Source organism: Strix aluco, chromosome 28, assembly GCF_031877795.1.
Source record: "Strix aluco isolate bStrAlu1 chromosome 28, bStrAlu1.hap1, whole genome shotgun sequence".
NCBI lineage: Eukaryota > Metazoa > Chordata > Aves > Strigiformes > Strigidae > Strix > Strix aluco.
Window position 1 is genome coordinate 6420774 of NC_133958.1, and position 16859 is coordinate 6437632.

General features: G+C 60.3%; 2 protein-coding genes across 2 annotated transcripts; one reads left to right on the plus strand and one right to left on the minus strand.

Moving 5' to 3' along the window:
- The first annotated feature begins 969 nt into the window (after positions 1-969).
- Positions 970-8422, plus strand: EIF4EBP1 (eukaryotic translation initiation factor 4E binding protein 1). The gene is made up of 3 exons (XM_074808078.1): positions 970-1193; positions 6492-6662; positions 8012-8422. Exons 1-3 carry the CDS (start codon positions 1046-1048, stop codon positions 8041-8043), a joined length of 351 nt encoding a protein of 116 aa, XP_074664179.1. The 5' UTR covers positions 970-1045; the 3' UTR covers positions 8044-8422.
- A 5234-nt stretch (positions 8423-13656) lies between these two features.
- NODAL (nodal growth differentiation factor) lies at positions 13657-16118 on the minus strand. Its single transcript, XM_074808106.1, has 3 exons — positions 15866-16118; positions 14835-15604; positions 13657-14747 (listed from the first exon to the last, which is right to left on the minus strand). The coding sequence occupies exons 1-3, from the start codon at positions 16116-16118 to the stop codon at positions 14595-14597; spliced, it is 1176 nt and encodes a 391-aa protein (XP_074664207.1). The 3' UTR covers positions 13657-14594.
- Positions 16119-16859: the final 741 nt, after the last annotated feature.

The window sequence follows — 16859 nt, forward strand, 5'->3', positions numbered from 1 at the left end:
ACCGCAGCCTGCCTGGGGTCTCAGGGGTTCTTGGGGGGACACCGCAGCCTGTTCAGGGTCCTGGGGGTCCTTGGGGGGCAGAGCCCTCAAAGCACCCCTCTCACACCCCAGCCTGGCAGGAGTCCACTGCTCTGGCCACACAAATGCTGCCCTGGAGAAAGGGCTCAGAGCCCCCCGGGGACCCCCAGCACCCCCCGGGGACCCCCAGCACCCCAGGGCTGGCCCGTGGCTCCGCAGGGATGAGGTTTCACCCTGCAGGGATGGGGCGGTGGCCAGGGAGCCGCGGCGAGTCCAACCCACCCTGCTGCCCCCCCCTGCACTCCAGCTTCTCTTTAAATGTTTTATCTAATACAGTTTTAATTAAAAAACTATTTTTTTCCACTGCCCCGAGGCTCGGGCAGCCCAGCCGGGGCAGTCCTGCTCAGGGTGCGCCCCAGCACCCCTCGGGGACGCGGCGTGGGGGGTACCGGACACTTCTGCAGATGCTGTGTGGCCCCCCCGCCACCCCCCCCTCCTCCGCGTTTGCTCCCTGCCCCCCCGGAGGTGGCGGAGCCATTTGGGACGGGGGTCTGCCACCCGGGCGGGCAGACATCTGTCCCCGCAGGTTCACACGGGGACCGCCCGGGACCTCCCACCGCGGCCAACCCAGCTGCGTGGGGCGGGCGGGGGTCACTAAGCCGGGGTGGGGGCGGCTGGGACCCCCGTCGGGAGGAGGCAGGGGACGGCGCTGTCAGCATCCCCCCGCGGACCCTGCGGGGTCACTGGGTGCACGGCACGGCGGGGCAGGGGGCAACGCGCCGCCCAGGAGCGGGGGTTACGGGGCGGGGGGGGGGTACCCCGGGACGGGAGGACCGGCGGGCACAGGGACCCGCCGTGCTCCCGGGCGCGCCCCGCCCCCTGTCCAGGCCCCGCCCCCGCACAGGCCCCGCCCCGTCACTCGCCTTCCCGTCGCGCCCCGCGGCGGAAGGGGCGTGGCCTCTGCCGGAAGTGGCGGGCAGGGCGGGCAGGGCGGCAGCCGCAGCGCCCCGGTCCCGGCCGCGGCGCCATGTCGGGCCGCTGCTGCCAGGGGCAGACCCCGAGTCGCGACATCCCGGGCCCCGGCAAGTGCCTCGCCCTGCCCGACGGCGCCCCGTTGCCGCCCGGCGACTACAGCACCACGCCGGGGGGCACCGTCTTCGGGACCACGCCGGGCGGTGAGCGGCGGGCCGGGGCCAGGCCTCTCCCTGCCGGGGGGGGGGGACGGGGTGCTGGAGCGGGGGGAGGCCCCGGTTTTGCGGTGTTCGGGGGGAGGGGGCTCTTACCCCAGCGCGGGGTTACGGGGGGAGGCCCTTGTGCCGGCACGGCGGCGTGTGGGGAGCTGGGGGGCTCCTGTGCCGGCGGCGGGGGGCTCTGGCTTTGGCCAAGGCGGCGTGCGGGGAAGGGGGGGCTCCCCCTTTGCCCGGGGGTGTGCGGGGAGCTGTGGCGGGGGAGCCCTTGCTTTGCCCGGGGGCTGCATGGGGGGTTAGAGGGGCTGGGGATGCAGGAGGGGTGGCTGCCACTTTGACTGGGGGTTTGGCGGGGGGGCTCTTGCTTTGACTGGGGGGTGCAGGGATAGTGGGGGGGCTCTCGTTCCGCAGGTGGTGTGGGGGGGACACCCCCCCCTTTGGGCAGCAGCAGCTGTGTGGGCATTCTCATCTCAGGGCTGAGTTGGCGCTGGGGGGGTGACCTGGGAGCCCCATGTGTTGGCTGGGGTGGGGCCAGGGTCTGGCTTAGCAGAGCCAGGCTTTTCCCTGGGAGCTTGGCCACTGCTGCGCTATGGGGGAGAACAAGGGAACTGGGGGGCTCCCCCCTTCCCAGGAGCGTGCTGGAGCTGGTGCAGTGAAACAGCATCTGCTGGGTGCCTGCGCTGAAAAACAAGGCTGCTGTTTGCACTCCTGGGTAGCCTTGCAGGGAGCAAACCCATCCTCTAGTTTGGGTTACTTATTAATTCTGATCTCTAATATTTGCTGTTTGCTCTGGCAGTAAGCAAACCCTGGGCCCTTTTTTTGTCCCAAGTTGCTCTAACTTCTGAAAGTGCAGCTCTCCACTACCACAGAAAGACAGCAGGCTGGTTCCCTCTTTCTTTGCTGCAAGTCTTGTGCTGCCGTAGCTGCGCTGTGTGTGACCTCCAGGAGTGGTCCCTCTTTTGGGGTTTGATCTTCAAATACGAAGAATGCAGTGACTGGGGGGGGGGGGTTAGCTGTGCTCGCTGCCTGCTTGGAGTGGGGGCAGCTGAGGGGGCACACGGGTACATAACCTGTAAGCTTGGCATTTATTTCAGCCACCCTCATGTGTCTCCTGTCCCCGCGTACTACAGCAGGGACACAACGTGCACAGCTCCCTAAAGGGCTCGATCGTCTGAAGGGTTTTGTGTCCACGCTGCTTGAGTGTCTGTTTATTTTGAGTAGTTTGGCTTTCGAGACAAGCGGCTGCTGTTCCAGATGATGACACCGGGCACCAGATCAGTTGTGTGTATTTCCAGCTACGGCAGCTGCCTGCACTCCTGCTGATCAGTGGTTTGAGATAATTTTTTCCATACCTTTAAGAATTTTTCCCCCATGCTGCTACATAAAAGATCAATGTGAGCAGCAGGAATGATGAAACTGTACTTGAGGTCCAGCCAAAAGAACAAACTAAATGGGAGGCGGTGGATGGTGTTTTCTTTGTCCCTTGGACCTACTGGTCTCTTTACAACACGGTATTTCAGGGGTTAAAACTGAGAGAGAAGGGGGAAGTCGGCATTGCTGACTCACTTGTTTTTTTGTGTTTGTGCAGAAAAGCTTAGTTGGGGAACTGAAGTTCTTGTGTTATTTTTGCCATATGTTCTCTCTTCTCTGAAAGCAGCAAATAACTGAAGTACTTAAATGGCACTTGCGGTAATTGTGCGGTGGAAGCTGGGAGAATGACTTTCTCAGCTGCATTCATGTGCTCTGAGAAACCGAATAGAAATTAACAATTAATTAACAGTGCTGTGTAGCGTAATGAGCTTTCCAGGATTATCATCTCAGTTTGTCTCTGGAGAGTTAATGAATGTCTCGAGCGGGGAGGAGAAGCACAAGTGGTGTTTATTGTCGGGGTGTGCGCACCTGGCAAAACCCACAGCGCTCTCGTGACTACGCGGCACTTCTGTCCCCAGCCTGTTTGAGGACAGCTTGTGCCTCCGAGGTCCGGCCACGGGCGCTGGCTGTTTGCCTTCAGGAGCTGAATTCGGGTGCTCCAAGGAGGGATGATTTAAAACTCCTGAAGGACTTGGCGGGGAGGTGGGGGTGTCAGCCTTGGGCTGTCAATCCACCTTCGTGGTCACCCCTGCAAAGAATTCCTTGTCCTGTAGAGTCTGGAAGAGCTCTCGTGAAGACATTAACATTTGACCACAAAACTCCCCAGATTAATGTGCTAAAGTGTCACCTGAAGGAGTGCTGGGGCCAGGCTAGCTCGGACTGGGAGAGCCTCTCTGCTTCCTGGGCTGTGCTCTCTTCGTCTGTTTTCTGCTAGCCCATGTAGCCACTCATTCAGGCAGAATACTTTGCATGGAAGCCCTGACTGCTGTCAAAATAAATAATCTTGTGCTTCAGAAGCACTCATTTTAGGTCATTTTGTTGAAAACATTCATCCTATGTAGCCCACTGGAAACAGTCTGAGATTTCCTGTGAAGCCGTAGATTACGCCTGAAGAATCAGAAGAAAGAAGCAAATCAAGTTTGTTGTGTGAAACCTCTGACTAATTTTGGAGAAGAATTGAGGACTGTAATCCCTGAAGTCATCCCTTTGGCTGTCGGCAGCGCTGGGGCTGTGGGTGACGGAAAAAGGGCTCGGTGCCAGAGCCGGGAACCCACAGCAGCGGTGCTGGGTGGCTGAAGGCTTTTGGGAAGGTGCTGCCCCACGGCCGCGGTGTGCCGGGTGATGGGCACGGATCAGCCAAGCTCACCGGCTGGCGAGGAGCAGGGCAACACTTGCTTTTCCAGTCCTCGGGCGCTTGTAGGTCAGTTTTTTCTTTACCACCTTTACCCTGGCCTGGCTTTGCGGCCTGTGGTCAAAACCACAAGTTTTTCCTTCTCTGCATTGGGATGAAGTTCTTGGGGCAGGTCGCTTTTGAGTCTCCAGAGGTGCTGAAGTGACATCCTGAAATGCAGTTTGGATCAACGGGGCCCTTCGAGGAGGGCGGCCGGCCGCGCGTTGTGATGCTCTGAGGCGTCCTCCCTCGAACCCCGGTGGCAGCGGAGCGGCACAGCCCGCCGTGGCACTGATGGGAGCGAGCAGAGTTTTGCTGTGGTGTCTGGGCCTTGGTTTGGTGTCAGCAATCAGAGGGAAGGACTCGATTTTCCTTTTTCAGCTACCTTCACAGATCTCTGTAGGCTCTGCGATCCCCTCTGGAAGGGAGGAAATTCCCTGTCCGCTGCCAGCACAGGCAGTAGCTGCTTTTCTTAAAGAAGTGGTTAAAAAAAAAAAACAGTATGAAGGAGCACAGAGGAGCGTGGAAGAGGTGATGTGTGACCTTTAAGGACAGCCTGTTCTCAGCGTGTTCCCTTTGTGCCTGTCCCGGCTCCTCGCCCGCTTGCTGAGGGCACACGCATTGTCTTTAAGTAAATCTGGGGTGTCACGAGCCGACAGGCCCGTTGAGCTGCGGCGCTTGCCATGAGCGGCGGCGAGCTGGCGGGGCCTGTCGCGGGAGGAGCTGGCTCGGCCGCGCAGCCGTTGGCTCCTTCGGCAGGGATGGGATGGCCCGCGGAGCAGCGCAGCTCGCCGTGCCTGTGCTCAGGACCGGAGCGACGGCGGGGGCGTTGGGCAGGAAGGGAACGAGATGTTGTACTGGCCGCTTCTTCAAACCTCGTGTTTCGTCCTGATGAAGATCCTCGCAGTGAACCAAATTCTCATCCAGATTTCCCAAGTTGCCCAGCGAGGCACTTGGGTGTTGAAGCCGTGGTATAACCAGGGCTTTTGTGGAGCGGCGTGGTCCTCCCTGCTAAACACGTCCTACCCTCCCTCACAACACGAGGAGAGCTGCTCCTAACTCGGGAGGAGCCCATTTATGGCCTCTGGCTGTGCCTGTTGACAGCCAGGCCGGGTGTCCTGCTCCGGCTGTCTGCAGGGTGTTTGCTTTCCTCAGCTCCGGGCATGTGACTGTCAGAGGGACGGCAGCCAGGCGTGGAAGCTCCTCTCCGCCTGAACCGTGCTCCCAGTTCTCGGTACGTGAGCTGCACTTCTGGGAAGCCCCGTGCTCGCCTCTCTGAGCCTCCCAGGAATTTAACGTGAACTCCCAGATTAGCTGCTGCCTCCAATCCAGCTCGCTGCTAGAGCACGCTCCTGTGTTGGCTTGGATCTCCCCTCGGAGCTGGGGAAGGAATTCAGATTCACCATCTTTTACTGAAAAGGTTGTCAGCATTTTGGGAACTCATTAACAGAATTTTTTGAAACACAATACCCGGTTACGTTATTTTATAGCCACGCTTCAAAATAAAGTCAGTTTAATGTTCCAGGACAGATGTTAGTGGGGGTTTGTTTTCCACACGTGTGTACTTTCAGTTAAAGCTTTTCAGGGAGTACACGGGGTGACGCTGCCTTGTCCTCTGGCTGGAAGGGGCCTGATCCAGGGAGGGGGTTGGCAGCCCCCTCTGGGGGAAGGGAAAAGTTGTTTTCCAGTACTTTACGGGTTAAGGCTGCGGTCTGCCTGGAGGGATCCCTTTCCTGTGTGTGGTCTGTGAGCTTCTTCCAATGCAATTCCGTTAGAAGGAACAGGCTGTCCAGTACGCTGGTATTCCTAGAAATCCACGCCCGGAGCCGAGCTCTGCTCCCGTGGAGACTCGCTGTAACGTGCTGGAGCTGCCCTGTCCCACGCAGGGCCGGGCGTCGAGACTGTGCTCGGGGTAACCGTTACGGGCGTTGGCAGCTGGCTGTGTTGCAGCCTTTTGGAGGTGTGTGGAACACTTTGGAGGTGTGTGGAACACTTTTTGGAGGTGTGTGGAGCTGTGCTGGACAGCCAGCGCCTGGGGTGTGAAGCGCAGGAATTTCTGCCAGGCAGCGTTCGGTGACACGAGGAGGCACCGCCACGTCCTGTTGCCTGATGTCTGCGCTTGTGTCTGCCTACAGTTCTCCGCCCCTGACAACTTAGAAAAGCCTCTTCTGTTTATGAGCAGAAATCAAATTCAAGTTACTGTTTCCCTCGGGTGTTGTCGTGACCTTGAGTTAGGCGGAAGGGGCCGGATCAATGGCACGTGGCATCCGTCTGGGTTTTGTTTCTGTGCAGCAGACTGGTGGCAGTAGCTGTTACTTGGGTACCTTCATACATTTTTGGCAAATAGGGTGTTAATGGTGTCTGGCTTTCTTGGAAGGCAGCAGGGAACAGACAGAGTAAGTGCTAAATAACAGGTATGGCTTTAAATATGACTCCTGTTGCTTCACACATGTCGCTGTGAAGTGGCCCAGCTGTACTCGTGCACAACACTGCTGAAAAGTGACAGTGCTCTTGTCTCCCCCCAGGTACCAGGATTATTTATGATCGTAAGTTTTTGATGGAGTGCCGCAATTCTCCGGTTGCCAAAACGCCACCTTCTGACCTTCCGGACATTCCAGGTGTTACGAGCCCAAATGTGGAGGAGTTGAAGATTGAGAACAACCATGTCCAAAACTGTGATGAGAAAGTGAGCGCAGGTGAGTGACGCAGGAAACGACTGAAGCGTGCTGCTGGCTCCTAGAAACACCAGAGTGACCCAGGGCACGGAGCCAGGGGATCCCTAGAAGCTCTGGTCAATGCCCTGATAACTTCTTGCAAAATCAAAGCGTGCTTGATGTTACTAGGTGATCAGGTTCTCATGGTTATTAGGTTCTGCTGCGGTCCCCAGTAATGTGACTTTTTTCAGATCAGTGTAATTTGTTATAATCCTTTAATTCTCATTAATTTAGCATTTGGGAAACTGCCGCTGGATTAACAGTCCTGTGGTGAGAGCGGGAGCAGCTGGTGCTGCCTCTCTCTCTCCTGGACCATTTCGCAGCTGCTCTGCGTTTTTGAAAAAGATCAGATTACAATTCAGAGTGGGGTTTGCTTGGGGTTTTTAATATCAGCCCGAGTTACAAACTCCTCCTGCCTTTTTTTGACACTGAGGCTTCTGGTGCACAAGTGAGCTCAGCGGGTGTAGCCTGGATAGAAAACCTGCCTTGGACCTCTCGGTTATCCGGTGGCGGCTGCCGTGGGTTCAGCGGGGCCTTGCGGGTGCGCGGGAGGTGGCAGGGAAGAGGTTGGTCCCCGGGAGAAGAGACTCTGCTTCGTGCACCTGAACACTGAACTGAAGGCGCTGTAGCAGCGGCACGAGCAAGTGTCGCTCTTCAACGTGTTTGGGGTTTTTTTTAAAGTTATGTGAGATTACTCCCTGAAACTACCAAGTGTGGTTGTTTATCTTCTTTCTAAAAATAAAGGTCTGGATGCTCATTAGTTGGCTTCCACGCTCTCTCTAAGCAAAATCTTTCTGGAGTCAATATTGCTTAATGTGTTTTTTACACAGTTGTGACCTTTAGTGGCTCCCTGGCTTCTAGCAAACCGCGGGGCGGGTGCGTGCTGGGTGCCAGCTGCTTGTGACCCTTCAACGCTGCCCCGTCCCCAGGAAGGGATCCTCCGCTCTCGCTGGCCCCTGCTGAGCTCTGCTGGCAGCTGGACGGATAAGAAGTTGTGAAATGTGCTTTGGTGTCTTTGGTAACAGAAGTTTGTACCAGTGGTTGTCATCAACATTATTCTTTACGTTCCTTTCTAAAGGAAATCCAGGGGTAGAAACACATTATTTAAAGGTGTCTCCTCTGCCTCTGCTCTTGTCTGTAAGATTCCCTCTACAGACAGAGCTGACGTTTTGCTCATACAAGATGGTTTTTGCAGCAAGTTTGATGCGGATTTTAAGTCCAAACTGCCACATTTCTGAAGCACAGCTGACGGTCGTTTCTTCAATAAAAGATTTGGTATTTAATGTGAAACTCTGAGGACTCATTTGTGGTTTTTTTGTCCCCCCCACCAGGTGAGGAAGAGCAGTTTGACATGGACATCTAAAGCACGTGCCCTGAGAGTGCTTGTCCAGTGAAGAACCAGGACCTTGTCTTGAGGATTCCCACCAGCCAGGCTTAAAAGTAGCCCATGCCTTGAGTGCCTTCCTGCTCCTGGGAAAGGCCGTTTACTCCCCTCTGAGAGCAGAGCGTGGCCTGTCACCAGGGCTGAGGCTCAGCCTCTCTGCCTGGGGGCCAACACACAAGCGCAGCCCCTGCTGACGATGGGCCTTGGAGCGCCGGAGGAGACACTCTCAATGATTGTTTTTGTTTCCAGTTTTATGCTTTTGTTAATCATTTTAATACTGTAAAAGTTACGGAAATGCAATACAAGGGAGAAATAAAAATCATTTTGAGTCTCCTGGAATGGAGATTAATGCAATAAATACAGCTTCTGTCCTTTATTCGTTCCGGCAAGAAACTACCACCCTGTTAGAGAACAATCGATGGGGTGGTTCTGTGTAGCCTTCAGATAAACGCTGTGTTTTGGGGTTCCCCTGAAAGCCAAAGGCTGAGGTGCCTTGAGCCCTCTTGGCAGAACCTCTGCGGGTCCCTCGCGCAGCACCTGGTCACCGCAGGAAGTTTCAGTGTGCTCTGGGTCTGCTGCCAGAAATAGCAAAACCCGCCGCCGCGTCTCTCCAGAGGGTTCTTCTGCCGGGTCGTGGCGCAGGTGTTCGAGCTCCTTTTCTCCCCGCTGAGGCGCGGGGCTCAGCTCCGGGGGGAAGCGGCTGAAACGGGCTCAGGGGGGGCTGAAACTTCCGCACGGCCTCACGCTCGTTTGTCTGCTGTGACTTGGTGGGCAGCGATTAAGACCTTTGGAAGAGAGAGGGTTTAACTGGGAGCTCGGCAATAAGTCGGTGGGGTTTTGAGAGGGGAATCTTCATCTGAGGAAGTGCTTGTACTGTGGGAGCGTTCAGCTGGGGCCCCCGGAGCAAATATCTACATTTCCAGTCTGGGTGCAGCTCAGTGAAGGTGTTGGGAGCGTCTGCTGCTTCAGAGAGGGGGGGGCTGAGGCTTCTTGGAGAAGGAGAAGGTTCATTAGGACACGGCCTGAACCTCAGACTTCCTTAGACAATGAGTGTCTGTTCAAATCAGTCTTGGTAGATAGCATTTAAGTATCTGCTAATTGAGCTCAATTGTGACATTATGATATGCAAGCCTTTAATAATGAGTAACAGAAGAAAGAGACAAAGCAATTGCTGCAGATAAACTTGCATTTCTTTAAGATAAGATCAAGTGTTTCTCTGAAACCCTAATGGGAACAGATTCAAATTTATTGCCCTCAGGTGTCACTTTATCAGTCCTGCAACTCCCTAGTGCTGGGTTTTGTTATGATGTACATTTAGAGAGGAGCTGCCACGATGCTGGAATATGCGCTGTGACTGCAGCTGAGGCCGACTCGCCTTCCTTGCTAAAATAATATTTTCAGCTGGAAATGGCACCGCGGGGTCGCTGCGTTGCTGAGCATCGCGCAGCAGTTGGGGTCCGCGTGGCCTCGGAGCCCTCCTGCCCTGGTCACTGCGCGTCACAGCGGCCTCCAGCTTCCATTTCTGGGAAATTGGTTTTACACGCTCAGCGCTGAGGCTCGTTTTCATGCTCTAACCAAAATGTTTGTAATTGCTGCTCACGTGTGGCTTTACAACTGGAAGGGTTGTACTGACGTAACCCTCAGTAAAGGGCCTCTGGAAACAGGTCGGGGTTTTACCCCTCTTACTCCTCCACAATTTAACACCCGCTTTATCTGCCTCTGAAGTTCTGAGCAGGGTAGAGGTGTCTGCGCCGCTGCCCGGGCCCTGCTCGTCCTTCTGGCAGCCAGCCAGCGTGGCTTGGACGGCCCCAGCCACGGCGCGGGGCTGGCACGGGACAGCGGACCAGTGGCCAAGGGCTGCTGTTTGCCAAGCAGCCACGAGACCTGGTGCTCGCTCTGCGCCCGCTCCCTTCTCCGGGCAGTGTCCTGCTGAGGTTTCGATGGGGGACACGGTGCCGGTGACCCAGCGGCAGAGCTGTCCCAGGCCCCCGCAGAGGTGCCAGCCCAAGCGCACCCAGGCAGCTTTCTGGGGAGAAACAAGCTGATTTCAGCCTTGCTGCTGTTTTTCCCTGGGAGTTCCTGACCCGCAGCGGCCCAGACGTGGTTGGAGCCTCGTGGTGTCAGGATTTTATGGCGGTACAAAAGCAGCTGCCTGGCTCTTTTGGAGTGTCAGGTCTCACAAGTAATGCTTTTAACTCCTGCTCCCCCCCACCCCGCTACTCGAGGGTAACAAGTGCTGTGAGTGTGAAGGATTTTGTCCGTGCCCGCAGTAGCTTTGCATCAGTATCTGCGTGCTTATGTAGATCTGGGGGGAGAATCAAAGCGCCAGGTGCCTCCGAAAGCCATTCATCGCCGATAATTCGGAGGGAGGGAGAGCACCCTGCGAAGCACCCGCCCAGGTGCGAGAGGGGGTCCGGGAGGGTCAGGGCTCCTGCTGACTTCCCGGTGCAGGGCCCTGGGGCCATGGGCCCGTCATCAGCGAGTCGCTGGGGGCAGAGCGAGTCGCTGCCGGAGTTGCGAAGATGCAGCGATGTGGCACTTGTGTGCATCTGCTCCAGTGCCCCTCCCTGGAACTTCTCCACCCGTGGCGTGGGACCGCGCGGTCTGGGCACCCCCTGCTCCACTCTGTCACGGTTCCCCTCCCTCCCTTGCACCCCCAGCCGCTGCTGCATCCTCCAGCGGGTGGTTTTGGGTCCGGCTCCTGCCCTGCATCCGTGTTCCCAGCGCTCCTCGCTGGCCTAAGCCACACAAGGAGCAGCTCAGTGTTTCCTGGGCAGATCCCTGCTTGAGCGGGATTTGTTCCTCGCCCGGCCCCTGCACCAACGGGCCGAGGAGCTGCTTTTGCACGGGCCGAACCCCGAGGCGAGCCCAGGCTGCCTTGCACGCACAGCGGGAGGGGAGGCAGCTGTGGGTGGCTGCCTCGCACAGCTGGGATGCTCCGGGGAGGTCTGAGGGACAAGTGTTGGCTTTGTCATTGCATTTTCTCTCCCTGCCCCTTTTTGGCTCGAGCAGGGCAGAGCAGCGCGCCCAGCGTGCCTCCATCCTGCACCGTGTCCCAGTCATGGGACAACCAACACTCGCCTGGCCCAGCCCGTGCCTTAATCCACTGTTTGCACAAATATTACCCTGGGCTTCTGATAAGCCCTTCGATCTGTTTGTTCTCGCTCACTTTTTCCTTGTGTGTCCAAAGTAAACAGTGCCCGTGTCCCCTCCCTGCCCAAGGCGCGGGCAGCAGCTCGCTCACAGCCGGCAGCAGACCCTGCTCTTGCTCCCACTCAGGGGGGAGCGTGGGGGCCACCAGGCCCTGGCCCCATGCACGGCGAGGGAAGCTGGGAGGCAGGGCGGGCTGCAGCTCATCATCATCATCGCAGCCGGGCTGAGGCTGCCCCATGCCCCAGCGCTCCCTGAGCAGTCGCTGCTTGCCCCCCCAGAAAACCCCGGGGAACTTTCCCTGCTGGAAAACCTTCCCTGCACTGGGGATGCTCCGTCCTTCCCATGCCAACGTGTAAAGATGCTCAAGCCAAGCCAGCCCTTCAAAAAGCAGAGACCCTGCCAGCTCCTCGGCACCTCCAGGAGGGCAACGAGATGCTCCGCAGCCCGAGCACTCGCGGCGGAGCTTCTGCTCTGCAGCAAAACTCCCACCGAGAAACTGGTGCCAAACCCGGTGCGTTCTGCCCCGGCGCGGCTCACGGGAGCATCTCTGGGTGCCAGAGCCGGGTCTGGCCGCGCGTGCCAGCCGGAGCATCCCCTGCCCTGCAGCGGGAGCGGGGTGAAAGCCTCCATGTCCCGTTCCCGCTGTCCCACCGCCTGCACCATGTCCCTGCCCCGGCAGCTTCTGCCCCGGGACGCTGCCAGGCCCTGCCCGTCGCTGGAAAGGTGCCGAGCGCGGGGCCTGGCGATGCCAGGGCCTGGCAGGGCCCCCACAGCAAGGCTGGGGCTGTCCCCCCGATTTATCGTCCTGCGTGTCTGGGGTCCCTCTGCCACGCAGCGGGTGTGTATTGGGGCCGGAGAAGGGCCAGGCAGCGGCGCGTTCTGCCCCGAGATTAGGTCTCGGCTCACAGCCCAAGCCTTGCAAAGCCAGGCTCGCTAGCAGATACCTTGCATAAGCCCGGCGGTGCAGCTTTATTGTCACCGTCCACACTTTGATGTTTTCCTCACAGCCCTGGAATCTCAGCCTTTATTTTTCCACCCCGCTCTTCCCAGGGAACGGCTGTCTGCCTCCCCCTGCCCCACGACAACTTTTGAACCCGCTGCTGGATTTCAAACAGGCTTGATGGAGGGGCAGAGATCGCAAAGATACAGCTTCCAGCAAGGCTGATGGACGCAGGGGGCTGGGGAGGGCGAGGGGGGGGCCCTGGGGAGTCGAGGAGCTGGGGACCGTGGGAGAGAGAAACCTCCTGGCTGGTGTGGCAAGTTTTTGAGAGGGAGTAGCAAAGCCGCGGAGGGAGAGGCAGAAAAATGTAATTTTATTTCATGCAGAGCCCAGATCTCCAGACCTGCGGCTGCCTCCTGCCAGGGGTTAGCCCCGCGCCTCCCGGCCCACCCTTGACAGCTCCTGCAAATGACCCTCTAATGACGGGATGGGCCCAGTGTGAAACGCTGTCGGAATATGTGAGCGGCCGCGGGGGGGTCTGCGCCGGGGGGAACCAGACACGCTTTGTTTATCCGCCGGCTGGGATGTGGATTGGGGATAATCAGGCTGGGCCGGGGATGTGGACTCGGAGCTGCTGGTCCCAGGAGGGGAGGGCTGGGGATGGCCCCGTCGGGCACAGCCCCCCGGGCCACCCGCTGCCAGCCCCACTCGTCCCCTCCGCCGTGCCGGCTGTAGCCGGGGGCCGGCGGTGGGTCCCCGGCCGTGGGAGGGGGCAGCTCTGAGCCTGGGGGACCTCCAGACCCACGGCCGGTGAGCTCGGCCAGACCTGGGGCTTGACCCTCGCTGCCCCGGGACCAGCGTCCCCCCCGGGCTGACAAGCAGGGGGGGCACCGTCACGCCCGGGGGCACTTGAGACCCCGGGCACCGCCTGGGGCTGGAGCTCTCCCGCTTCGGGTGGGGGACCCAAAGGAGAGCTGCCTGCCCGGGCTTCACATCCATCGCTAACAGAGAACAGGGCCCTTCCCTTATCTCACGGGGTAAATAAAGGCGGAAAATCCCCTTAGTCCTTCTCCTCGAAGGCTGCAGGTGCTTCCCCGCTCACTTTTGAGCAACCCCCCCATCAGGGTGGGAACAGCTTCTCCGTTATCTCACACCAACTTTCCTGTTCACGGAGCTGCTGAGCATCTTTTGCACCGTCCGAGGGGACCCCCTTGCTCTGGCAAATTCCAGTAGCAGCCCACCCGCTCTGGGTGTTACTGGTTTTGCTGGTAACACTGGGTGGTAACGGAGCAGCTGCAGCCAGAGACGACCCCGGAGCGGGGAGAACCTCTGGGGGCAGCAGATGTGCAGAGAGACAGGGGGAATTGCATCCTGACAGACCTTCCAGCATCAGAAACGGGCTGTGGAAATCAGCAGAATCTACCGGGTATTTTTAATATATATAATTTATTGATGAATTATACAACCATCACCCTTTCATTACCGCCCCATCCAGCGAGTGGTGGAAAAGGTCTGAGCAAAGCCGTGGTTTTACAGAGGAAAGCAGCGTGTGAGCCCTGTCCAGGCCAGGTAGGAGGGTTTGGGGGGGCTCAGACCCCCCCCCGAGACCAACCGCGGGGCTGCCTTACTGCCAGGGGCATCCCGTTTGCCTGTGCAAACCCTCTCCAGCTCCTGGATGCTTTGGAGAGGGATGCGGGAGCCCCAGGTCCATCTGTCGCATCTCTGCCTGTGTGGTCCCGGGCGAGGAGCGGGTGTGATGGAGGTCGCTGCCTCCCCGCCGGTTTTTCTGGGGTCCGTCACTCCCGGGGCCACGCTCAGCCCCGCGGCTCAGGGCAGGAGCTGGCTGTGACAAACCCCTGCCCTGCTGCGGGCTCTGGACATTGGGCTGACGCATTAACTTGGCTTAATTGTGATACAAATCGGATAGAGTTTTAATAGAAATATAATAGAAGTCTTAAGAGAAATGCCTAAACCCCAGGGGAGATTGAAAATCCCGACAGTGCGGACACTCAGCGTGGCTGGACACCAGTGCTGCCGTGTCCCGCCGAGAGCCCGGAGCGACCGGCGATTCCTGTCGCGGGCAAAAGTGTCGCCCCAGCCCCACACCCCGGCTCCTGCCTCTGCGGTGCAGCACCAGCCCCCGGCCGCCAGCACCGCGGCTCCTGGATAAACGCAGCCGTCGGGCACCCACCACCCCGGCGCTGCCAGGAGGTGTCTGACGGCCTTTCCTGCGCGGAGCCTGGATCCGTCCACGTGCCGTGGCCGTGCAGCGCCACAGAACTAACACCCGGGCACCCCACTCCTCTCCTGGCACAGCCGGAGCTTCGTGGGCTTCAGAGACGCCCCGGTCTGCGTGTTGGACGTGGGTTGGGCAGCCAGTCCTCGGGGACACTTTCTGGGCAGAGCTGTGCCCCTTCCCGGCGGGGACGAGCTGGCCTCAGTTGCAGCCGCACTCCTCGATGATCATGTCCTCGTGGTGACGAACGACGATTTCGCCTTTCTCGTAGTAGAGCATGGAGAGGGGACTCATCCTGACCGGGGAGCAGGCGGGGCAGGGCACCTGGTTGGGCTTGTAGAGCTGCAGCAAACTCTGTGGGGAGACACAGGAAGGGCAAAGCGTCAGCCCCTGCCGTGGGCTGGGGGGCACGGGGGCGCAGCGGCAGCAGCCCCCTCTTACCTGTATGTAAGCGTGGTTGGTGGGCTTGAAGGTCTCGTCCACGGGCGACGGACACAGCCCTTCGCACCGGTAGGCGTTGTACTTTTTGGGGTAGACGATCCAGCTGCCCCAGCCGGTCTGCTCGAAGTCCACCATCATGTCCACCCTCCTGCACAAGGACCTGCCCTCCTCCCCCGGGATGGCAGCGGCAGCGTCGCTTGCTTTGATCCTTTGCTTCTCCTTCCTGTTCCTGCGGTGCCGGCGGGTCCCCGCGCCCTGGGAGCCGCTGTCACGCATGACGTGCTTGGAGGTCTCGGCTGTCCTGATGAGGCTGTGGCCTCCCGGAGACTTGTCCTTGGAGAAGACGAGCAGCAGGACTCTGTCCGTCACGTCCTGGGGCAGGGCTGGCTCGCTGTGGCCAGTGTCACTCGAGGTGGGCAAGCGCATCGTGGTGGTGGCCGGGGCGGCCGATCCGGTTGCCTCCCTTCCCGTGGGACCGTGGTGCCCAGGGGCCACAGCTTGGTGGAGCCAGGACCGGAGCAGGCTGGTGACCTCGAAGACTTTCCAGGAGGCCTGGGTGGAAGCGGCGCTGCCGGCCACGGTGCCCAGGAAGAGCTGGGGGGCGCAGGCCCCATCGCCCCGGCACCGCCGCCGCCGGCTGTGGTAGATGTCCAAGGAGACGTCGCGGGCCGGGGAGAGGACACGGAGCTGGGCCAGACTCACCTCCTGGCTGCTGGAGAGGGACGACATGTCGAAGGCGAGCGCCCAGCGGGAGCCGTTCTGCAGCGAGCCTGGAAGGACGGGGCACGGTGAGGCCGGTGTCGGACGGAGCCCGAGCGGCACGGAAAGCACCCACATGCACCCCGCGCCCGAGAGCCGGCGAGAGCACCGGCACTGCCCGTCCCGGGACAGGGGTGCTCGGGGAAGGTGCCTGTCCCGGGGAGAGGGATGCTCGGGGACGGTGCCGGTCCCGGGATGCTCGGGAATGGTGCGGGTCCCGGGGACGGTGCGGGTCCCGGGACAGGCATGCTCGGGGCCGCGGCCCCACTCACCGTGCGGGGAGAGGCTGAGGGCGGCGGCGGCGGCGGCGCGGAGCGGGGCGGGAGGGGCGCGGAGCAGCTGCAGCATCAGCGGGGGGCAGCGCGGGGGGGCGCGGGGCGCGGCGCGGGTGGGTGCGGGAGCCGGTGCGTGGGTTGGTGCGATGGTCGGTGCCCGGGTGGGTGCGCGGGTGGGTGCGCAGCCCAGGCGGAGCAGGGCGAGGGCGCAGAGCGCCAGCGCGGGCGCGGAGCGCAGCGGGTCCCGCATGGCTGCAGGGGCCGCCCGCAGCCGCCCTATTTGTACCGCGGCCCCGAGCGCCGCCCCGGGCGGCCCCGGCAGCCCCCTCCCCACGGCCCCGGCCCCCTCCCTCCCTCCGTCCCTATCTCCAGCCTCCGTCCCCTCCACCCCCAGCTGCCCCCCGCCATCCCTCCCCATTTCCATCTCCCCTGTCCCTTCTTTTCTCCCTCCTCCCTTCTCCCCATCTTCCCCCCCTGCCTCCAGCCCTGCCCATCCCTCCATCTCCCTCTCCCCGTCCCTCTCTCCATCCATCCCTCCTGGGCTCGTCCCCACCGCCAGCTCTCTCCAGCCCTGCTCTGCCGGGGGGGGCGGCCACCCCCTCCCTGTGCGGGGACACCGCTGTCCCCAGCACCCTGCACTGCCCGGCGCCTGGGACCCCTGGGGATGGGTGGCCCCAGCACCCTCTCCCCAGCCATCCTGTCCCGCTCCTTGGAGAAGGGACCAGGACCTGGGGTTCCCGTGGACACCACCCCCGTCTGGGCAGGGGCTCTGCCCCCATCTTCGTTTCCCCATCTCCCAGCGCCGCCCGGAGCAGGACCAGGGCAGAGGGTGCTGAGCACCCCCCACCCCTCCCCACAGGGCACAGGACAAGGGGGCTGCTGGGTGCTGGGGTGGGGGGATGCCAGCGCGGGGGGGATGGCACCATCCCTGGGTGGGCTTTGCCCAAAGTCCATCTTTGGGGGGCCTGACGTGGCTGGTCCGGGGGTGCTG

Coding starts and splice junctions, on each gene's coding strand:
- NODAL (XM_074808106.1), bottom strand. CDS start 16,118: ATGCGGGACCCGCTGCGCTCCGCGCCCGCGCTGGCGCTCTGCGCCCTC. Junction 15,605..15,865: donor CCTCAGCCTCTCCCCGCACG/GTGAGTGGGGCC, acceptor CCGTCCTTCCAG/GCTCGCTGCAGAACGGCTCC. Junction 14,748..14,834: donor CCAACCACGCTTACATACAG/GTAAGAGGGGGC, acceptor GTCTCCCCACAG/AGTTTGCTGCAGCTCTACAA.
- EIF4EBP1 (XM_074808078.1), top strand. CDS start 1,046: ATGTCGGGCCGCTGCTGCCAGGGGCAGACCCCGAGTCGCGACATCCCG. Junction 1,194..6,491: donor CTTCGGGACCACGCCGGGCG/GTGAGCGGCGGG, acceptor GTCTCCCCCCAG/GTACCAGGATTATTTATGAT. Junction 6,663..8,011: donor TGATGAGAAAGTGAGCGCAG/GTGAGTGACGCA, acceptor CCCCCCCACCAG/GTGAGGAAGAGCAGTTTGAC.